Source organism: Hyaena hyaena, unplaced genomic scaffold (genome assembly GCF_003009895.1).
Source record: "Hyaena hyaena isolate Hyena2069 unplaced genomic scaffold, ASM300989v1 scaffold_723, whole genome shotgun sequence".
NCBI classification, from domain to species: Eukaryota; Metazoa; Chordata; class Mammalia; order Carnivora; family Hyaenidae; genus Hyaena; species Hyaena hyaena.
The window spans coordinates 592,942-617,394 of NW_024081356.1; the positions used below are offsets into that span (position 1 = coordinate 592,942).

At 39.5% G+C, this 24,453-nt stretch overlaps 1 protein-coding gene across 1 annotated transcript; it reads right to left on the reverse strand.

Moving 5' to 3' along the window:
• Positions 1–302: 302 nt before the first annotated feature.
• Positions 303–18,031, reverse strand: CDC23 (cell division cycle 23). Its single transcript, XM_039217932.1, has 16 exons — positions 17,877–18,031; positions 17,723–17,795; positions 16,050–16,187; positions 14,349–14,391; positions 13,254–13,359; positions 12,528–12,660; positions 10,813–10,990; positions 10,631–10,728; positions 10,401–10,482; positions 3,687–3,840; positions 3,447–3,566; positions 3,051–3,126; positions 2,703–2,764; positions 1,916–1,994; positions 1,719–1,838; positions 303–1,285 (listed from the first exon to the last, which is right to left on the reverse strand). Exons 1-16 carry the CDS (start codon positions 18,029–18,031, stop codon positions 1,115–1,117), a joined length of 1,788 nt encoding a protein of 595 aa, XP_039073863.1. The 3' UTR covers positions 303–1,114.
• Between the last annotated feature and the right edge of the window lie 6,422 nt (positions 18,032–24,453).

Consider the following 24,453-nt stretch of genomic DNA (forward strand, 5'->3'; position numbering starts at 1 on the left):
GACTTTAGGAGGTGATGGGTAACAAACTTGTTCTGGAAACAATAAAGGCAGGCTAGGCCCGGAGTTCAGAATAATCCATGGCATCTACAGTTCATTACAGCAGACCTTATAGGCTACTGTAATATTACCTCCTACTTAATACACATGCACAGGCCTGAAACCTTCCAAGAGCACAAAAAGAATGATTCCCTTTGCCTTGTCTAAACAGGTGAAGGCTGAAAGGAACCATTCTGTCAGAAATAACTGGTGGGGTGCAGGGGAGAGCAGGGAACATAGCTACATCAAACATATTTATTACAACAGACCAGGCTGAAATGAGTTTATTCTTGTCTATACAGTCACAAAACTTAACACTCCTGAATGTCCATGAAATTATCTGTAATCCCGTCTCCTTGTTTTGCTTTAGTAAGAATATAGGTTAATTCCAAAGGCTCTTTTGCCATCAACAGTTCCATGCAAAGTATGATTCTTTTTGCCCCTTCTTTCAATTCAATTATGGTTAAGTTAATTCCAATATGAAAATTTCTAGGAAGAGTTCTTAAAATGTTTTGGAAGAATGTACCCCCAGAGCCAAAAACAAATGTGTAGCTTCACTGCATTTAAATCTTATCCGACAGCATAGTCATGCTCAGTAAATCCAAGAATGATGAGGTCATGTCTGTCCGGTGCTGTGACCTTCCCAGGGTGTCCAGTGCCCCTACTGCCTGCAGAGGGTAGAATGGCACACTTTTCTCCCTTCCTTCCCTCCCTAAAGAAAGCTCTCACTCCCAGCAGCATTAAAACTTGGTTCCTGTAAGCTTCGCCTGTGCTAAAGTGCTGTTAAAGGGATGTTTGTTAGAGGGGGGAGAAAAGGTCTGGGAAGAAGTCCCAGACTCATAGCCACTCTCTGAACAGAAGGGAAATAGTGCTTCTAACCGGCAAAAGACAATCTGATCCTGCCAAAATTCTTCTGTCAGTCTACACCAAAGGTGATTCTGTAAACTGTCCCCAAGGAGCTGTTTCCATCTGTACAAATGAAAAACTAAGATCCTTGGAAGAACAGACATGGCCATTCCTTTCACAGAAGTAAGGCTTAACATGGGTCTAGTAAGTGTGCTGACTTGAAAACAGCCAACTATGGTGTGACTGAAGACAGGTTGAGCGGAGAAACTCTGCGTGTAGGAGTGTTGTTAGCAGACAGCGAAGCTGGGAGGAAAAAGGGAGCAGGCATCTCGGTAGAGGGAGTCTCCCCTTGGTTCCGAAGCTGTAGGATTTGCCGGAGCAAGGCCTTCCCTTCTTCCCGGGTCTGAAACAAAGTCAGGAAAGTGTTTTAAAGTCTATACAAGGCTGTTCTCAAAAACAAGTTCTAAAATACTAATATAAACATTTCACAGATCAAGGTAGCCTTTTCCACTTACCTTATTATGCATCTTGCACCCTCAGATGATAGTAAACAATATATGTTTTGTTTTTAAGTTTTATTTATTTTGAGAGAAAGAAGGCACAAGCAGGGAATGGGGAGAGAGAGAAGGAGACAGAATCCCAAGCAGGGTCCATACTGGCAGCATGGAGCCCAATGTGGGGCTCAAACTCATGAACCGTGAGATCATGACCTGAGCCAAAACCGAAAGGTGGCACAAATGACTGAGCCACCCAGGTGCTCCTTAAACCCACCCAGGTGCCTCAATCGTATGTTTGAGCCTAAAATCCAAACCCCTGAGTGAAAAACTGCTACTCACATCATTGAATGCACAACACTTTTGAGCACAAGTTGAAGCTTCATCCCACAGCTTGCACTTAAAATAGTACTGTGCCAAATAGCGGAAAGCAGTGCTCTCCTCCAAGTGCTCCACTATTTCCTAGATAGGGAAAGCAAGAATGACTGAGGTAATGAGGATACAATCAGCAACCCAATTCGCATGGTCATGAAACATACCCCACAGGAGTATATGTCTTGGATATATTTGATGTAACACTGGGCAGCTTGTTCTGACTCAGTCAACTGTTCATGAAGCCTACAAAATAAATTGGTCTGTAAGTACAAATCAGATCTCAGAGCAAAGCACATGATAAAGCAAAGCACATGATAAAGACCCAAAAAATGGCAATAGAGAGAACTGCAAATTTTGACATAAATGGTACACATAAATGGTACACTGGGACCCAGAACAGTATTAGTGTTCCAATGTGATGGTTATCACATCAAAGCTCAGCCTCATTCCTCTGCTACTAGTGATGGCGGGAGAGTAGGTAAATACTTAAAGTGGATAACACGCCTTTCAAAAATTCTCTTGGTAATACTCTGAGCAAAATTTTAAAAAGATACCAAGCAATTCAGACTTGAATTCTAAGAATCCAGAAAAGAACTGACAGGAATAAAATTGCATTTATGCACTTCTTTGCCTACTATTTCTGAGTCATTCCTTATTTCCTTGAGCCTTATCTGGAGATCAGTACTTAAAGTAGTTTTCCTAGACTGCTCTGACATGAAAATTTTATTTCTCTCAATTCATTCTTGATCCCTTGACTCTCAGGAAAAGCAGTTCCCCCTTTAGAGAGGAGTCTCCTGAGTCAAGATGACTTAACTTCCAGACCAATATTCATACACCCTGCTGCACCTGCACACTCATGTAGGATGACGATGGGGCCTCTAGAGCATGCAGGATACACCGTACCAGAGAAGCCAGCAGAAATAACAACAGCTTTTCACTCCTTTCACTCACTTAGCCAGTTTCACCAGAGCCATTTTCTCCACATCTCCCACGGCGTAAGCTCTCCAATAACACTGTCAAAATAATAAACTGTCACTTTGACCATTGTCCCAGGACCACATAAAGGCTCAACTCCTACAAGATTCCCAGAAGTTGAGATCTACGGAACGCAAACATTTTTAATAGAACGATAATCCCACTGATGATGTCAGCCCCGCTTTGTTTTTTAGCCTACGCATCTATAAATAGTTAACACTTTCCTAGGTAGATGGATCAAAATGAAGAGGAGCACAAAGAGCCCAACAATTCATCCAAACAGCAGATCTCCACTTGAATTCTCCAGGACCCAAATTATGATACCTTTTTGGCTTCCACTAGTTGATTGAGTTTCTCATAACACTCTCCTAAAGCAACCAGCATACGAGAATCATTGGGCCTAAGAAAGAAGAGGAACAGTCTGATCAAAGACTTTAAAAATAACTAAAGTCCAACCTTGAGGAAACACTACCACCAACCACTAATTCAAATCTATTCAGGGATTAGCCTTTAATTATAGTATTTTGTGTTCACAATTACACTATTAACTAACCCATCAGAATATACTACATAAAAATACTACAAAAAGCATCTGGAAGGTTTAAACCCAGGTCTCTAAGAGTCAAAACCATTCATTCACTGTGATTCTTCAGTAGCTATCAAAAGATAAAAGTATCAGCTCTTCTCATCACAAACACATCATCAACTGGTCAGACTTACCGAAGCTGATGGGCCCGTCTATAATAATAAAGGCAGTAAAATGGCATCTTAAGGATTTCATAGGTCTGTCCAAGCCCATACCAGGCTCTGTAGTCCCGTTTATTGACTTCAATGGCATGTCTAAGAAACGGAAGAGAGATTGGTAAGAGGGCAGGATCAAGGTTAGCGACTTGTAGGCTCAAGAGAGGTTCCAAACATCACAGTAATCCCCTCCACCTCACCGCTCAACTATAAGCTCACCTATATGCCTGAATAGCAGCAGATGTGTTCTTCATTTCCATGTACTCATGTCCCATCAGTGTCCAGGCCCCAAGATACCGAGGATTCAATTTCAGGGCTCTCTGGAAATATAAAGCTGCTTTCTCATGCTGAGAACGCAAACTATAGTAATTGCCTGATTGAAAAACAAAAGACATATAAATAACTAGAGAAATAAAAGTAAAAAGTGCCCTAAAATAGCATTCCACAGAGCAGGCATGAAACTATAACCCATTCCCCGAAAGCATTTGCAGAAAAGCCAAACTGTACATGAAGGGAACATCATTATTCCCTTGGGAAATATACTGCATCTATCACACAGTTTGGTTGAAAAAAAAAAAGTGCTCCTTAACACTTCAAGTTTTTCTTCAGTTTATTTCATCTGGATACATCACTTATACATATTTTCCTAACAAAGAGTAGGAATTTCTATAGTTTGGTAGTTTTCCAACTATATTCCTAGGTTTCTAAAGAGGTACTTCAAGGGATAAAAAGGTAGAGCTCTGAGCTCCTTTCTCCCATAAGAATCAAAGCACATCTATCAGCGTTGGTCTTGAAAAGACAAGTGAAAGCTTTTAGGAATCTGTGGAAGATTTTATTTGCAGGAAGGGTATAAAAGACATTTGTCTTAAATCAACTGGTAAATGGATAAACAAAACATACATATCCAAACAATGGAGTACTACTCAATATTAGAAAGTACTAGTAAGGGACGCCTGGATGGCTCAGACTTCCACCTCTTGATTTTGCCTCGGTGGGTTTGAGCCCCACATTGGGCTCTGCACTGAGCCTGCCTGGGATTCTATCTCCCTCTCTCTCTCAGCCCCTCCCCAACTTGCACATCTGCTGAGCTCTTTCTCTCTCAAAATAAATAAATAAACTTAAAAAAAAAAAACTATTGAAACATGCTACAAAGTTGGTGAATCTCAGAAACAGCCAAGTAAAAGAAGCCAAACAAGACTAAAAATTGCAAGATACCATTCATATGATAATTTCTACAAAAGGCAAAATATAGAGATAGAAGGCAAATCTGTGTCTGCTAAGGGATGCAAGAGAGACTGACTACAAATAGACTCAAGGGAACTTGAGATTCCAGGGGTGCCAGAATGTTCAAAACTGGATTTATGGTTATCGTTACACGACTGTATAAATTTACAAAAACTCCTTGAACTATAAACTTAAACTTGGTAAATTTTATGGTATGTAAATGATACCTCAATAAAGCTGTTTTTTTTTCATTAAAGCTATTTTTTAAGTTTATCATTTTTGAGAGAGGGAGGGGCAGAGAGCAAAGAGAGAGAGAGAGAGAGAAAATCACAAGCAGGCTTCACACTGTTAGCACAAAGCCCCAGTGGGCCTCGATTTCACGAATCATGAGATAATGACCTGAGCTGAGATCAAGGGTCAGACGCTTAACCAAATGAGCCACCCAGGCGCCCCAGGAATAAATTATTTTTTTAAAAAGGATGAATGAATAGATAGAGGGGATTAAGAGGTACAAATTTCCAGTTAGTCACAGAATTCAAAGTACAGCATAGGGAATAAAGTCAATAATACTGTAATAACTCTGTATTGTGACTATGCTTATCATGGTGAGCATTCAATGATATACAGAATTGTAGAATCACTGTTATATGCCTGAAACTAATATAACATTATACTTCAGTAATAATTTTAAATCCCCACAAATCCTGTTTGTAATGTAGCTATGAAGCAGAATGTTTATAATAGTAAAAATGAGAAAAAAATAACCTAAATAGTCATCAGCTGGAGAGTAGGGAAAGGGAAGAATTAGAGCTATACATATCAGCATGGTACATTTCTAGGCCAAAATACTGATCCTCACCCAGGAAAAAGGGTATAGCCCCATACATGCCCTAGCTTCTAAAAGAGTGAGAATGACAGAGATATTAAGGAACTCAGAATAGTCCAAGTTTTAAGCAAAGATCAAGTAGATGATCTCATTTGGAGGAGCTAAAATATACTGAATGATTACAAGTGTACTGGGCAACCTACACTGTAGTAAGTGCTTTGTAGGCATTTTTATCCAATCTTCATGACAATTACATAAGAGAAGGAATCCCCTGTTATTCTTTTGATTTTTCTGAATAATTTTTGAATGAGAAAACTACAGCAGAGACAGGTTAGGTCCAAAGTTACACAACTAGTTAGTAGTAGAAACCAAGATTTAAACTTGGGTAGTCTGGTTCCAGAGTCCAAACTTAACTGTGCTACACTATAGTACAGGCTATTTTACACAGTACATAAAACCCTGCCTCTCAGACTTTGGGACTCCAGAAAAGACACAGAAGGAAACAATCAATTCACATCAAGACATAAAAGCAGACACAAGGAGTAAACAAGAGATCCATGCCACCACTCCATTCATAAGAGGGTTCAATTTCTCTCAGCTCCTTAGATTTTTTTTTTCTTCTCTCTACCCTTTTTTCTCCTTTTGTTTCCTCTGAACTGGCTACACTGTGAAAGCGGAAGTATATTTTTTGTCATAAACTAATACTCCTTATTTTTCATTCATTTTTTTTCAATGTTTTATTTATTTCTGAGAGAGAGAGAGAGAGACAGCGTGAGCAGGGCAGGGTCAGAGAAAGACGGAGATACAGAATCTGAAACAGGCTCCAGGCTCTGAGCTGGCTGTCAGCACAGAGGCCAACGTGGGGTTCGAAACCACAAACTGTGAGATCATGACCTGAGCCGAAGACAGACATTTGACTGACTGACCCACCCAGGTGGCCCCCCTTATTTTTCATTCTTAAAGTAGGTGGGCTGAATTTAACAATTTATTGACCATATGACAGACACTGTGCTGTACATTTACAGATATACGGAGGGGAAAAAAAACAGTTCATTAAGGAGTTCACCTCAAATGATTATTAAAAAAAACAAGTCACTCTTGTGAATGCTAACTGGTGCAGGCACTCTGAAAAACAGTATGAAGTTTCCTCAGAAAGTTAAAAATAGAACTACCCTACAACCCAGAAATTGCACTACTAGGTATTTATCCAAGGGACACAGGTGTGCTGTTTCAAGGGGGCACATGCACCCCAATGTTTACAGCAGCGCTATCGACAATAGCCAAAGTATGGAAAGAATCCAAATGTCCATTGACACATGAATGGATAAAGAAGATGTAGTATAATATGGCAATGAAAAAGAATGAAATCCGGCCATTTGTAGCAATGTGGATGGACCTTGAGGGTGTTATGCTGAGCGAAATAAGTCAGGCAGAGAAAGACAGATACCATATGTTTTTACTTATACGTGGATCAGAAGAAACTTAACAGGACCATGGGGGAGAAGAAGGGGAAAAATAGTCGGGGAGAGGAAGGGAGGCAAACCACAAGAGACTCTTGAATACTGAGAACAAACTGAAGGCTGATGGGAGTGGGAGAGAGGGGAAGGGGGGTGACAGGAATGGAGGAGGGCACTTGTTAGGATGAGCACTGGGAGATACATGAAAACTAACTTAACAATAAACTATGAAAGAAAAAAAAAGATGTAGTTTATAAATACAATGGAGTATTACTCGGCAATCAAAAATAATAAAACCTTGCCATTTGCAACACTGTGGATGGAACTAGAGGGTATTATGCTAAGCAAAATTAGTCAGAGAAAGACAAATATCATATGACTTCATTCATATGAGGAATTTAAGATACAAAACAGATGAACATAAGGGAAGGAAAGCAAAAATATAAAAACAGGAAGGAGAAAAAACATAAGAAACTCTTAAGTGTAGAGAACAAACAGGGTTGCTGGAGGGGTTATGGGAGAGGGTCGGCTAAATGGGTGAGAGGCATTAAGGAAGACACTTTATGGGATGAGCACTGGGTATTATACATAAGGCATGAATCACTGGAATCTACTCCTGCAGTCATTATAGCACTATATGCTAACTAACTTGGATGTAAATCAAAAAATAGTATTTTAAAATAATGAAAATAATAAAACCAACTATAAAAGCAAAACAAACAAACAAGAAACTCCTGAATCACTACTCTTCATATGTAAGTCTCCTTTGATTTTAACTGGCTTTAAGTCACAGGGTTTAAGAAAGGATTATTCCTCACCTCCCCACCTCTATTTCCCTTCTTCTTGTATAGGGCACTGTTATCCATCTGGTTGCCCAGTCACCAATTCCTACTTGTTCTACTTCCTAAATAGCTTTAAGTCCAACAGACTCTCTCCATCCCTGTTAGTAATACTTCAGGCTACACTCTCATCATCCCTAGACTGGATTATTATAAAAATCTGAAAAATCTGAGAACATTCATCACTTTCTGGTTTAAATTCCTTCAGAAGACTCCTACTGCCTTCATAATAAAATCCTACTGTTCAGCAAGGCATAAAAGCCTCTTCAAGATAGGGCCCCTTTTTGAACATTCCCAGCTCCCACAACATGTTTCTAGATGCTGAGCTACTTCAGGCAGAATGCCTGTTTGGTGCTATGCAGTGCAATGCCCTTCCCAAGTCAATCCTTTTGCTCCCTTACTTAACTCTTTCACTTCTGCCCAGGCTTCAAGCACCACCTTCTCAAGAAGACTTCCCTAATAATCACAGACTAGAGTAGATACTTACGTACTCTCTTAGCATCTTAGGTTTACCTCAATCATAACCCTCAACCCAATGCATTATAGTTATTTTCTTACGAGTCTTCCTTGATGGGCAATAACGGTAGGTACTAAAATAGAAAGCACAGTGTCTGGCACTCAAAAGATACTCAAAAGATGGGGCACCTGGGTGGCACAGTCGGTTAAGTGTCTAACTTGATATTGGCTCAGGTCATGATCTCGGGGTTTGAGTCTGAACCCTGCACTGGCTCTGTGCTGATGGTTGTGGAGCCTGCTTGGAATTCTAACAATCTTTCTCTCTGCCCCTCCACAGCTGGTGCTCTCTCTCTCCCTCAAAATAAACTTTATATAAAAAAAAAAAAGATGTTTTTGAATAAAATGGGGTTCTGTCCTCACCTTAATGGACTTTATATTTTCTTTATAATGCTCTGATACTGAAAAGATCACTTATTCCTATTCTCACCCACGTTCCAATAGAACCTATTACATTTTTTTTTAATGTTTTATTTATTTCTAGGAGAGAGAGAGAAACAGCGTGAGCAGGGGACGGTCAGAGAGAGAGGGAGTCACAGACTGAAACAGGCTCCAGGCTCTGAGCTGGCCGTCAGCACAGAGCCCGACACGGGGCTCGAACCCATGAACCGCGAGATCATGACCTAAGCGAAAGTCGGATGCTTAACCGACTAAGCCACCCAGGCGCCCCGAACCTATTACATTTTTAAAAATGTTTACTTATTTGGGTGCAAGGAGAAAGTACAAGCACATGTATGAGCAGAAGAGGGGCAGAGAGAGGGAGGGAGAGAGAAAGAAGATCCCAAGCGGGTTCTACAGTCTCAGCACAGAGCCTAACATGGGGCTCGATCTCACAAACTGTGATATCATGACCTGAGCCAAAATCCAAAGTCAGAAGCTTAAATGACTGAGCCACCCAGGTACCCCAGGACCTATTACATTTTTTTTAATGTTTTATTTATTTTTGAGCAAGAAAGAACAGAAGAAGGGGAGGGGCAGAGAGAGAAGAGGACAGGGTGTCTGAAGGTGGGGCTCTGCACTGATAGCAGCGAACCTAATGTGGAACTCCAATTCATGAACTGTGAGATCATGGCCTGAGCTGAAGTTGGACACTCCCAGTAGCCCTAGGAACTATTACATTTTTTAATGCCTATTTTCCACACTGAACTACAACTTACTCAAGGGCTACAAATATTAAATTGATGGATACCTGAGCCGAAATCAAGAGTCAGATGCTTAACCAACTGAGCCACCCAGATGCCCCTAGGATTAGAAATTCTTATAAGCTTTTTAGTAATATTAAGGTTAAAATATATGCACTTTTGAACCAACCTTCACTGGCAGGAATGGATCACATAGCTAATAACTGGATAAATATGCAAAACTAAATGTACACGTACAAGGATGTTTCCTGAAACTATTTTTATTATTAACTATTTAATAATAAAATAAACTTTAATATTTAACTATTAATAGAGTGCCCACAACTTATACAATAGAGAATGTTTAAATAAAAATAAAAATGGTACATCTATACAATAAAATACTAAACAGTCATCAAAAATAAAACAAATCTGGATGTACTAAATAAAAGGTGAGAAAGCTGTATTGTTAATTTTTTTAAAAAGGAAAAATTACAAAGTAGGTTAATAATGATATAGTTTTTACAAGCAAATTATACACACAAATGCACCCACACACAAATTTTTAGTATTCACATGTATTCACACAGAAAAATATTCTGGAGTCATGCTCATCAAATAATCTTGGAGTTGGGATTATACTGTTTTACATTCTATAGTATATATTTTGTTATCTTTGACACTTTGAAAAGTTTATTTTTGAGACAGAGAGATAGAGCACAAACGGGGCAGAGAGAGAGGGGACAAAGGATCTGAAGTGGGCTCTATGCCGACAGCAGAGAGCCCAATTTGGGGCTCGAATTCATAAAGTGGGAGCTCATGACCTGAGCCATAGTCAGATGCTTAACCAAATGAGCTACCCAGGAGCCCCTCATTGACACTTCTTTTATTTTTACATTTGGATTACTTATAGTAAAAATAAATCCTAAAAGGAAAAAAGTAGTGACTCTTACCAATGACACAGCATGTTTCTACACGATATTTATCAATCTCACAGAGGTTGTGAGCCAGATAACTCAACTCTGATTTCATGCTCTGGAAGAAAAAAGAAAGACAATCTAAGCATGAGTTAAGGAACCCCCTAAACTATTTTTCTCATACCTAATGCAACTCATGACAATCCAACCCAGGAGATTAAAGCACAAAAGAGCTTTATCAATTCTAAGCGAAGGAAGCAGCTCACCCTGACATAAAGAAGGTTGGAGAATGTGTCCATGTTTTCAATCCTATAAGGGTCTTGTTTCCTTAGCTCATTAAAAATAGAGAGGGCTTTGTCAATATCTGCAGAAAAAAAGATAAAGTTTAGAAAACAACATAGTGCTACATTCAGGATGTGATGGTATTTCATTATCCTTATTCACTCACCTCTGATATTGTGATAGGCAACTGCAATTTGGGAAACAATATATGAGCTCTTAGAGAAGCCCACATCAATGAGATTCTGATACTTTTGCAGGGCCTCCTCTATCAACTGCAACTCTGTGTATATATGAGCCAGAAAAAACTCTTTCATCCAGGTGTCTGGCAAAGACAGGAACTTCAGCTGGCAGCAGGAGAGAGAGGGACACACTTAATATACTTTGACCTCTCTCCCAAATGAACATCAAGGAGCTATCTTTATTGTCTAAAGAAATTTATCACCAAAACTTTATGAGAGCACCTAATAAACGAACAGAGGGCAGTTCAATTAAGTGAATAGGAGGACTTACAAGCACAGTAGGAGGAATGACCTAGTTAAGGAAGACTTCAAAGAAAAGACTAGGGTTTCAGGTGAGTTCCATAGGATGTGTAGAACTTGAAAAGAAAAAAAGAGAGAAGAAGAAAAAAAGATGGCATTCTAGGCAGGGCAACACCAACAATAGAGGCAAAACAATCCTGAGTGTGAGTGAAAAGGAAAAGTTTGAGAGGAGAGTATGTGCTCAAAAGTAGTGAAAAAAAATAAAACTGAATGGATAGGGAAGGTCCTATGGTATAACAGGAAGTGGGATGCAATAGGAAACCACTGCAATTTTTGGCAAAAGAATGACATGATGATGTGGGTGTTTTTAAGAGTAAGTGTGAAAACAGTATCCACAATAGTTTGGGAATGGGAGTGTACAAATGGAAAAAACAGATAGGAAAGGAACTATTACTTATAACTAATCCAAATCTAAGATGAACACCAAGATGGCACAGAAAACCAAGAGATGCATACAAGAAGGACACCATGGCAATGTCTGGAGACTGACAAGATAAAAGGAGATAAGAGAAAGAGAATAACAAATATGAGTGTGAGGCATCAAGACTTGGTGTCTTGAGAAATAGTGATGTATCAAGGGAGTCTATCAAGCTAGGAGGAAGAAAGAGAATTTGGTAGGCAAGATCAGAAATTTGGCTTTGCATATTTTGAGTTCAGAGAAAAAACAAACTCAATGAAAAGTCTAGTAGGCAGTTAGAGATAATAAACAGGAGTAAACCAAAATAAGACTTCAGACCCATATTTAGTAGCATGTATCATTACTGAGGGAAATCAACCAGGCTTTGGCTCTTTAGAGCCAACAAAAGCAAGTGTATTATCAATTCTACTACAGAATGGCAAAATAAACTCTATAGACAATGTCCTATAATAACAACTAATAAAATAACTGCAGTTTATAAAGCAATTTCATATACTTTATTTCATTAAATAACAAATCTCTAAATCCCTACAAAGTTCTAGAACAGCTCAGAGAAGATCTCAAAAATGTTTTTAATACAATCCTTGATATCACAGAAACCTTTCCTACGGTATCTTGGGAATGAGGAAAGAAAAGTATAATAGCATTTAGTCTATAAAGCAAGTTACAGTAAAATGTGAATGTGAATCATGAAATAATGACAAGATATTCTAACATAACTAGACACATATCCAAGAGCATCTACCAAACAAGAGCCAAACATGAGTCTTTCAATGAAGACGGAAATTCCAACAATGAAAGAGACTAAAGAAGCAAAGACCTAACTACAAACAAAGGTTTAGCAAACCTCTCTCCTCCCACCCCATTACAGAATTACATAAGACTTGGAGCAGAGGGTCTTCCACATAGCTCTTCTCAATTTACCATCTCTTTGTCTGTAATCAAGTTACAGAGTTCTAGCCAGGCTCCCCAGTGCAAAGGCAAAACATGAGTAGCCTCCACAAACACATCAATGGCCTCTTTCACCAGGTCCAGTTTTCGAAGCACCACACCGTATCTAGGGAAGAGAGAAACAATCACAGAAGTTAATGTTTCTTTTTTTCTTTCTTTTTTTTTTTTTTTTACAAATAGTTTATTGTCAAATTAGTTTCCACATAACACCCAGTGCTCATCCCCACAAGTGGCCTCCTCCATGCCCATCCCTCCTCCCCCCAACATCCATCAGTCCTCAGTTTTTGTCAGCATTCAAGAGTCTCTCATGGTTTGCCTCTCTCCCTTTCCCCCACCATTTCCCCCCTTCTTCTCCCCCTTGTTCCTCCGTTAAGTTCCTCCTAATCCTCCCATATGTGCAAACATATGATATTTGTCCTTCTCTGCCTGACTTATCTCGCTCAGCATAACACCCTCAAGGTCCATCCATGTTGCTACACATGGCCAGATTTCATTCTTTCTCACTGCCATGTAGTATTCCACGGTATAGATAAACCACATCTTCTTGATCCATTCGTCCGTGGATGGACACTTAGGCTCTTTCCATGTTTTGGCTATTGTTGAGAGTGCTGCTATGAACCAGAAGTTAATGTTTCATAACACATCCCTTCTACTCTGGAGAAAATGTTATAGAAAGATTGAAATTACTCTAACACTTACAGATAAAGGCCAAATCCATCAAGTTCCCGAGCCTGGTGTTTTTTGCTGAGCTCCACTCTCAATTCTCTAAGTGCCTCATTTTTAACTTGTCCTTTCTCCAGGGGACCTAGGAAAGAAATAAAATCTCAGATCTAAGGAAAGACTGCCAATCTTCATTTCATAGACATAGACATTCCCCTTGACATCAACCAAAGTTACAGCTGTAATTCCCAGCAAATACTCAGAAGTGGCCAACAACACCTTATGCCATCCACTTTAATCCAGAAACTACCACTGATAAATGGTCTGCAGTCATATTTTGTTAGGCTCACAAAGGTTTTTGGGTTTTTTTTAATGTTTTATTTATTTTTTATTTTTGAGAGGGGAGGGTCAGAGAAAGAGGGAGACACAGAATCCTAAGACAGGCTCCAGGCTCTGAGCTGTCAGCACAGAGCCCGACGTGAGGCTCGAACCCATGAACTGTGAGATTATGACCTGAGCCAAAGCCTGACGCTCAACCAACTGAGCCACTCAGGTCCCCCAAGACCACAAAGGTTTTTAAAACTTTGAAATAGGTATCAGTGTTTAAAAAGAAGAAGCCTCGGGGCGCCTGGGTGGCTTAGGTCGGTTAAGCGTCCGACTTTTGCTTAGGTCATGATCTCGCGGTTCGTGGGTTCGAGCCCCGCGTCGGGCTCTGTGCTGACTGCCAGCTCAGAGCCTGGAGCCTGTTTCAGTCTGTGACTCCCTCTCTCTCTGACCCTCCCCTGCTCACGCTGTCTCTCTCTCCTGGAAATAAATAAAACATTAAAAAAAAAATTTTTTTTAAATAAATAAATAAAAAGAAAAAGCCTCAACTAAAACCCTGAATTTCCAATTTCAGTTTCCAAAGAATGGGGTAGGGTCAAGGGAAGAAAGCATTGACAACACTAGGCCCACATTTCCTCAAGGGAGCTCTCAGCAGGGCTGGGTAACAAGTAGGTTACAAGTTGCGCTCCCCTATTTGCAACAGTCCTCCTAGGTCCACTTCACGCCTTTATATTACCTGCCTGGCTCATATAGGCATTTGATTATGCAACCTCTGCTTTCATCCAAAAGGTAAAAGAAAGAGATTCATACCTAGGCTATCAACGGTTTCATCATCCTTCTTCTTTTCTCCAGACTGTAAGAGAAAATTAACAAATTGGTCTTTTCTCAGTTTATTTTGAAACTCATTCTAAAACTAGCAGTCTGATTCTAGCTAAAGGGCCCAAGTCCAACCAAAATGGCAACTAATACTGGTCACTACTTTTAAGCAATAATTCAGGGGCTCCCACTGGCGAAATCTGGAATAATTTGAGCAATGAAATAATTAAGTACAGTAATAAATTATAAACAATTAAAAATAAAAGAATCATTGAGTTCATACTGAAAGTAAATAAATGGGGATGGGGAGGGAAAACTTTTGCATAGAGTAGAATGCCAAGTGGCTAGGAACAAACGTGGAGAGAATACTGGAGTGGAAAGTCATTATTTTGTAACATCACAGTAAAGGATACTTCAGGCAAGAATTAACAAATTGGGGCGCCTGGGTGGCTTAGTCGGTTAAGCGTCCGACTTTCGCTTAGGTCATGATCTCGCGGTTCGTGGGTTCGAGCCCCGCATCGGGCTCTGTGCTGACTGCCAGCTCAGAGCCTGGAGCCTATTTCAGAGTCTGTACCTCCCTCTCTCTGACCGTCCCCTGCTCACGCTGTCTCTCTCTCTCTCCTAGAAATAAATAAAAATATTAAAAAAAAAAAAAAAGAATTAACAAATTTCTTAACTAATAAATACATATATATATATATTTTAATGTTTATTTATTTTTGAGAGAAAGGGGAAGAGAGAGACAGAGACATAAAACCTGAAGCAGGCAGGCTCCAGGCTCTGAGCTATCAGCAGAGAGCCAAACAGGGGGCTCGAACTCATGAACTCTGACACCCAACCACTGAGCCACCCAGGCACCCCTTGACTAATGAATGTTTAGGTTACTGACATTTTATGGCTATTACAAAAAATACTTTAATAAACAGCCCTGTTTATATATCCTAGTGCACATACTGAACCCCGTGTTGGGCTTGCATTGGGATTCTCTCTCTCCTCTCTCTGCCCCTACCCTGCTTGTTCTCTCTCTCAAAATAAACATTTTTTAAAAATTAAAGAGGGGTGCCTGGGTGGCTTAGTCGGTTAAGCGTCCAACTTTCGCTTAAGTCATGATCTCGCGGTTCGCAGGTTCGAGCCCCGCATCGGGCTCTGTGCTGACTGCCAGCTCAGAGCCTGGAGCCTGTTTCAGTCTGTGACTCCCTCTCTCTCTGACCCTCTCCTGCTCATGCTGTCTCTCTCTCTCTCTCTCCTAGAAATAAATAAAAATATTTAAAAAAAATAAAAAAATAAAAAAATTAAAATTAAAATTAAAGAAAAAAATTTTTAATAAAAAAATAAAAATAGGGAGTCTATTGCCTACTTTGTCAATAATGAATATTATCAATTTTTTAAAAGATTTTAGTTTTTTAAGTAATCTCTACATCCAACATGGGATTGAACTTACAACCCTGAGATCAAGAGTCACATGCTCCACCAACTGAGCCAGCCAGGTGCTCCTATCAATATTTTTAATATTTTCCTTCATATTGCCACTTTTTAACTTTATTTATGACATCTTCTTTATTACTGTTAAGTATTCATAAAGTAGGTTTACCAAGTAGACTACTGCTAAACTATTTAAAAGATTAAACTTTTCCCCCTTTGTTCTAAATATGGATGCGTCACAGAAGGCAGATGACATCTTAAAACGGCCCTCACCAGGTATCTAGAATACATGTACAGAAAATAGGCTTTTTTGCTATTGCAGCCATGCAGGAAATGTGCTGCCCGATCATACTCTTTAACATCAAAGTAGGCTTTGGCCAGGGTGTAAGCATCCATATCCTGGGCATCCTCCTAGAAGAGAGACAAGTTTTTATAAGTGGTTGGGAATAAGACAAAAAAATTCAAATTCAAGAAGGATATTCATTAATTTCAAGATGTAAGAAAAAGTATTTTCTTCCTCCCAAAAACCTAGCATATATATGTGTATGCAGATATGTATATATATTGACATATACTTATGAACTACTTTTGTATATTTGTCTTATTATACACTAAGGTCATGGAACTCTTTTTCAAAATAAAAAGTTGAGAAAAATTAAAAATTTTAAAAACTGAACGAAGACACTCAAAGTTGTACTCTTTCTTTAAATGCAGTGGGAAGTTGCATAGGCTTTAGTGTTAGGGAACTGGATTCAAATCCTGATTCCTTGATTTTCTGGTTTCATGACATTAGTAGGGAAGTTACTTAGTTTCTCTGAGAATTCATTTCTTCATGGGTAAAATGGAGCAAGTAATACAGATTTGATGAGAAAAGGTGGAAAAGTCATGGAAAATGTCTAGCATTAATATCTGACATTTGCTTCCTTTTCCAGGCTTTCAAAAATGTACAAAAATACAATATACTGTGCAATTACTTTTATTTTTTATACTTCAAGAAAGTTTGACATGCTAGTATTGTAAAAAGCATAGAACGCAATCATAGTTCAGTATATAAATAAATGAAATGAATGAAATGATGCACATTTAGGTTAAAAGCATACAATCTCCCAAATTCTAGGGGTAAGTCAATTAAATCTTCATTTACTACATCTCCTCATCCTTCTTGCCCTAAATATTACCTGAACAAAACTGGAACCAAAACATGCTCAGTGTTTTCTTCAATGAATTAATAAATCCTAAATGTGTCCATTCAATTTAGGAGTCTAGTGGCCTTTCTCACATCCACTCACCATTTCCTTATTTCTTTCCTCCCACCTGCATTATTATACCTTCTGAAGAAACCTTCACTATTTTTAGAGTGTGTGTGGAGGGGAGGGGAATCAAGAAATGGTATCTTCAGAAAAAACAAAATGGATTATAACGACAATTCTTCAAACCACACAAACGATGTAAAAATGCCTTCTATAGCTCATACATAAAATATATTCCTAACTTATATAATTCTAGCAATACTCCCTTAAAGTAGGTACTATTATCCGCATGTCACACATGAAAAAAAGCTGTGGTTCAGGATATAATCTAAGTTGCCAGAAGTCACTGGTGTAGCTGAGATCTGAACCCAGATACCTGAATCCAAAAACAGTTTTACACTGTTATTAAAACCTTTGATTCTTCTCATTGTTAAGAACACTGTGCTGGGCTACAAAAACTATATTAAAGACTGAAATATTAAGCAAGGACTGTTTACTAATTCTCTCCAGCTTAAGTAAAGCACCACCAAATCTTCACAAAGATCAACAAAACCACACAGATAAAAACCGCTGAAAACATCCAGCTCTTTAGAAGCTTAAATTCCCTCTACAAACATTCCTGCTAAACAGGACGGGACACTCACTTCACAACTCTTGGGGTTGATGGGGAGCGCTCGCAGCTATGGAAGTGCTTACCTCTGTAATAGGCGGCGGCGGCTGCAGCTCGGCCAGAGGCAAGGCAGGGAGTGAGAAGGCCAACTCGGCGGACCTGGAACACCCAAAGAGTTAGTTCCACAAGCCCCAAAGGCCAAGTATCGAAACCCAGTCCTTTCCGACCCCGACGTCTCACCATTTACTGCTGTGCAGTAAACCCCGCTCCCGGGTAAGGCCCGCGATGAGTAGCAGCTGCTTCTTAATTTCTCGCAAATTTGAGAAATCGCTGCTCGCTGACAGGACGGGCACCACAGGAGCAGCCACCGGGACTACGGAGGGACTCGCAGCCATTTTCCTGTCTCTCTACTCCAGCCAATCACCAGCAATAATACTAGCGGTCCGTCCGCACCAAAAAAGTCTGTCAGTTATTGGTGGCCTTCCGCTCCATAAAACCCAATCAGAGGTGTTACTTCTCTTAACGTCACCAAGAGGCCGGGAAAGAAGAGGCAATCTTACCCCCAATTGGTCAAGAGCTACTGGGGCGGGAAAGTTAGAACTAGAAGGGCTAGAGGGAGGGGGGAAAAAGAAAAAAGAAGCGGGGCAAAGTGGAGCGAGTGAGCGGAATAGGTGTATTGAGAAGCCAGGGCTGGGAGTAGGACAAGAAAAGGTGCAGAAAGGAGAGTGCCCTGCACCTGAGGCGTGATGTGATTGGAAGGGAGAGTGTAGTTTGTCGGCAGATTCTGTACCACCGGACAACGAAATGATGTATGTGTCTACAAGGATGCCTGCTATCCTCTGGATTTTTCTTAATTAGGAAGATGTAGGGCATTCCGCCCCACGGAGAGGTGGAGAGCCCGTCCTCGTTATCCACCCCACAGCGGGGGGCTGGAGAACAGTTGACTTTTCTTGGGGATATACCCTGTAACAGGTTCTGTACTTTTACAGGTATAATCTGGTTTAACCTTTAAAACAGCTCTATGATATTCGTACCATCCCAGTTCTACAGATAAAATGGAACCTCAGGCAGTTTCTATTACTCTTCCAAGGAAGGAGTCTAGATTATGAGCCAGATCTAACCCTAACGTTCTTAAACATTACATGAACATTTTCAACCTTTCTTGTTTTTAACCCTTTCATGTTAATATATACTTATACCAGCTCCCTTGAGAACTTTTCAAATCGTTTGCCATTCCTTGGCTGTTATATAGAAGTACTTTTAGGTAAACATGTTCTTTTATATTAATATATGTTATTAAAATTGTATTATAGAGGTCCCTGGGTGGCTTAGTTGGTTAAGTGTCTGACTTGGGCTTGGGGTGGTGATCTCCCCGCTCCTGGGTTTGAGCCCTACGTTTGGCTCTCTGCTGTTACCACAGAGCCTGCTTGGGATCTTCTGTTCCCCCTCTCTCTGCCCTTCCCCTACTTGTGTTCTCTCTCTCTCTCTCTCTTTCAAAAATAAAAACATTAAAAAATGTTTTAAATTGTGTATGAAGTCAACTTTATTACACCATGATATATAATATATAGGCAGAATTCTACTTTTTTCTTGTTACACAAATGATGCACATTTTGTACTTGTTTTAAATTTATAATTTAAGAGAAAAAGCATGATTTGTTAGCAAATTCAAAAATTACATTATATCATACCCATTTGTATATATATTGAATATAAATTGGATATATACTGACATGTAGGATGAAATGTAATTGTTTATGGATTTATGGGCAGTCAAATAATACTTTCATAACTTGTCTAGAATTCCAGTTAAAATATCACATTTTTTACAACTATTTGATTTATAATTTTTATGTCTTGTTTTAAATTTTTTTTAATTTTGAATAAAATTTTTTAAATGTTTATTCATTTTTTGAGAGAGAGACAAACACATACAGAGCATGAAGGGGAGGGACGGAGAACGAGGGAGACACAGAATCTGAAGCAGGCTCCAGGCTCTGAGCTGTCAGCACATGAACTATGAGATCATGACCAGAGCTGAAGTTGGACACTTAACCGACTGAGCCACCCAGGTGCCCTCCCCCTTTTTTTAATTTTAAAGAGAGAGAGAGAGCGCGCGCACGAGTGTGAGAGACGGGTAGAGGGAGAGAGACAAAAACAGAGGAGAATCCCAGGCAGATTCCTCTCAGCACAGAGCCCAACACGAGGCTCAATTCCAAGACCCTGGAATAATGATCTCAGCTGAAAACAGGAGCCAGATTCTGAACCAAGATTCTGAACCAAGGGAGCCAGATTCCCCTATGTCTTGTTTTTAAATAATAAGAAAGTAAAGAAGTTTTGGGGGCACCTGGTTGGTTCAGTTGGTTGAGTGTCAGCCTCTTGGTATCAGCTCAGGTCATGACCTTTTGGTAACAAGATCAATCCCTGCATTGGGTTTCTTACTGGGCATGGAACCTGCTTGGGATTTTCTCTCCCTCTCTCTCTCTGTCCCTGCCCCCTGCCTCAAAAATAAATAAATAAACATTAAAAAAGAAAAGAAAACAAACGAGATTTCAAGATGCCCGTTGGTAAGCACTTCTCCACAAACAACACATTTTGGGTGTAACCAGTCTTTTGTCCCAATGAACGAAAGGCTAAATAGGATAGAATTGTCACACACATTTTAAATTTTTTTTTTAATTTGAGAGAGAGAGAGCATGAGTTGGGGAGAGGGACGGGGGCGGGGGAAGGAGAGAGAGAGACAGAGAGAGAGAGAGAGAGAGAGAGAGGGAATCACTAGCAGACTCCATGCTGAGCTCCATTCCAAGACCCTGGAATCATGACTCTAGTTGTATCATTACTTTGTATTATGTTTTTAAATGTAATGTTATATAATATTTTTTCTTCTACTATCCCTCCTCCCCAATCCCTCCTATGACATGGCCTTTGTAGCTTTCTATTTTATAACTCATCTTTCCTATTACAAAAATTATGTATGGTCAGGGAGCCTGGGTGGCTCAGTAGGTTAAACTTCCAACTTTGGCTCAGGTCATGGTCTCATGGTTCATAGGTGAGAGCCCTCATCAGGCTCTGTGCTGACAGCTCAGAGCCTGAAGCCCTCTTGAGATTCTGTGTCTCCCTCTTTCTCTGCCTCTCCCCTGCTTAAACTCTGTATTTCTCTCTCTCAAAAATAAATAAACATTTAAAAAAATAATAATGTATGGTCAGTGTAGAAAATTTGAAGAATACAATAATCATAAAGAATAATAAATATACCACTACACACCAAAACCCAGAACATTGACAACACCAAATTCTGGCTAGGATGTGGAACAATTCTCATTCATTGCCACTAGGTATGCAAAATATAAAGACCCTTTGGAAGACAGTTTGGCAGTTTCTTACAAAACTTAACACACACTTAATATACGATCCAGCAATCATGCAACCAAGGGAGTAGAAAACTTATATCGTCCAAAAACTTCTTTATGGCAGTTTTATTCATAATTGCCAAAACTGGAAAACAATCAAGATGTCCTTTGGTAGGTAAGTGGATGAATAAACTGGTACATCCAGACAATGGAATGTTATACAGCACTAAAAAGAAATGAGGTATCTGGGGTGCCTGGGTGGTTCAGTCAGTTAAGTGTCCCACTCTTGATTTTGGCTCAGGTGATGATCTCACGGTTGGTGAGTTCAAGCTCTACATTGGGCTCTGTGCTGACAGCTCAGAGCCTGGAGCCTACTTCGAATTCTGCGTGTCTCTCTCTCTGCACCTACCCCACTCAAGTTCTCTCTCTCTCTCTCTCAAAAATAAATAAACATTTTAAAATGCTCTTAAATAAATAAAAATAAACTAAAAAAATGAGCTATTAAGCCATGAAAAGACACAGAGAAAATTTTAATACATTTTACTAAGTGAAAGAAGCCAATCTGAAAAGGCTAGATATTGCATGATTCCAACTATATGACATTCTGGAAATGGCTAAACTATAAAGACGGTAAAAATCAGTGGCTTCTACCAGCTAGGTGAGAATGGAATGAATAGGCATAACACAGAGGATTTTTAGGACAGTGAAACAACTCTGTATGATATGTAATGCTGAATACTTGTCATTATACACTTGTCTAAACCCATGTACAACACCAAGAGTGAATCCTAATGTAAACCCTAGACTTTGGGTGATAATGACATGTCACGGTAGGTTCACCAATTGTATACCCACTCTGGTAGGAAATATTGATAAGGGGAAACTGTGCACGTGTGAGCCAAGGAGCATACAGGAAATCTCTGTAACTTCTGCTCAACTTTGCTGTAAACCTAAAACTGTACTAAAAACAAGAAGGCTATTAAATGAATGAATGAATGAATGAATGAATAGAACATTACCTATAACTCCCATACAAAAGAAATGACTGGTTTCTGAATTTTTTAATCCACCTGTGTACATAGCTTTATACTATCTTATTGCCCACATTTGTTACCTAATTCACTATGAGCAGTCTCCCATCATTAATAAATATCCTTCCTCATCATGTTCTTCAAAGTTGCATGGTAGTGCTCGCCTCGGCAGCACATATACCAAAGTTGCATGGTAATCCATTAAATGTATGTATCGTAAACATATATAACCAGTCTCTATGTTGGACCTATATCTTATAATCATAATTTTCATAACAATAATTTTTTAATTTTTAAAAATTTTACTTTTTATTTTAGAGAGAAAGAGCACGAGCAGAGGAGAGGGGCAGAAGGAGAGATAGAGAGCATCTTAATCAGGCTCCATCCTGAGTGTGGAGCCTGACATGGGGCTCAATCAATCTCACAACCCTGGGATCATGATATGAGCCAAAATCAAGAATTAGATGCTCAAATGATGCTCAATTAGATGCTCAAAGAGACACCTAGGTGCCCCTATAGCCATAATTTTTATAGCACCTTGTAATTTTAAATTTTCTCATTGTCACATATGTATAATTACTAACAAAAAGTTTTTTCCTTTAATATTTAGGGTTATTCTGCAGGATAGATTCCTTGAAATAATGGTGGGGTTTTTTTTTTCATTTTGAAGTGTCAATTTTATTGACTGATTTAGGAAAAAGTAACTGAAGAACATACATTCTTGATTAGAATGCAAAACTCAAGTGACTTTTAAAAATAATAGCTGTAATGAGATAAAATTCATATACCACATGGTTTACCCATTTAATGTGTACAAGTCAGTGGTTTTTAGTATATTTACATAGTTGTGCACCCATCACTGCCATCTAATTCCAGAACATTTTCATCAACCCAAAAGGAAACTCCATACCCTTTAGCAGCCACTTCCCATTACCCCTCCTCCCCAGACTCTGACTATATCTTCTCTTTGTAACATTGCTCCCTGAAGACCTAGAGATCTCTTGATGTACTAGATAAGATTTTATATTAGATTAATGTAATTCACAAATATGTTGAACTGTACAAATTTGCAGAGCTATCATTTGTAAACTCATTAACTAGTATTTCAACATCAAGGTGGCTTATGCTTATGAGTCCTTTCTTAAAAATATTTTTAGTGACATGTGGGTGGCTCAATTGGTGAAGTGTCTGACTTCAGCTCAGGTCATAATCTCATGGTTCATGAGTTTGAACCCCAAGCTGAGCTTTGGGATGGCAGCACAGAGACTGTTTGGGATTTTCTCCCTCTCTGCACCTCCCCTGCTCATTCTCTCTCTCTTTCTCTTTTCTCTCTCTCTCTCACTCTCTCACTCTCTCTTTCTCTCTCACTCTCAAAAATAAATAAACATTTAAAACATTTTAATATTTTTGAATTTTATTTGAGAGAGAGAGAGAGCACAAGCAGGGGAAAGGGACAGAGGGAGAGAGAGAATCTCAAGCAAGCTCCATGCTCAGTGTGGACCCTGACACGGGGCTTCATCCCATGACTGTGAGATCATGACCTGAGCCAAAATCAAGAGTCAGACACTCAACCAACTGAGCCACCCAGGCGCCCCTATGCTTTGGAGTCTTTAACTATTATCCATTGTGGGTACATTTTTATGTCTATATGACTTAGGATAAAACACTACAATAATAAAAACCACCTTGGAGACTTCTAGTGCTCAGCTGCATAATAAGCCATTTCATGTTCATCTGACCATCAGGAACCACCTCACACTCATTCTTTCATTTACCCAAGACTCAAAGCTGTTCCTTTTTTCAAAAGAAAAATATTTAATTATCTTATTTGTGAAATGTTTTAAAAAATGAAAGCCATTGTCATTACCTTTAGTGATGTAGAGCCTGGGACACCCTTGTGACCCCCCCAAACTCCAACACCTTTTTATAGAAAGGTCTATTCCCCTCTGCATAATATTCAGCAGATACCTTGAAGGGGAGATAAGGTGAGAGGGGCCCAGAGTTTGTTCTCTGCACTACAGTCAGATTGTATTTTCACTTGTTGGATGCCTCCTCTTAAGTATGAACAAGGACATACAGCCAAGGTACCGCAGCAAGCAGCTTCCAAGCCCACAGGATGGGAATCTGAGAGCAGAGCTGTGCTCACACTCTGATGCCCAGGGGCCCATGTCCAGGAAGAGAGATGGCCCTAGCACTTCATTTCCTCCAAGAGGGCTAGTATCCTGGGTTTAACACACTAACCAGGAAGGTGCTTGTTGCCACCTAGTGGGTACATGATGAACACTTGCTGAACTGGATCCACAGTTTAGAGGCAATCGTACCAGCACACAACTATTTTTAAAGCCCCTGCTGGGAAGAAAATTTACTCTGTCAGTGAAGATGGAGAGAAACATTCTAACATATATTTTAACTGATTGCTGGGTACTTCATATGTCA

Coding starts and splice junctions, on each gene's coding strand:
- CDC23 (XM_039217932.1), bottom strand. CDS start 18,031: ATGGCTGCGAGTCCCTCCGTAGTCCCGGTGGCTGCTCCTGTGGTGCCC. Junction 10,991..12,527: donor TGATTACAGACAAAGAGATG/GTAAATTGAGAA, acceptor TCCTGCTGCCAG/CTGAAGTTCCTGTCTTTGCC. Junction 3,127..3,446: donor AGACGGGCCCATCAGCTTCG/GTAAGTCTGACC, acceptor CTTCTTTCTTAG/GCCCAATGATTCTCGTATGC.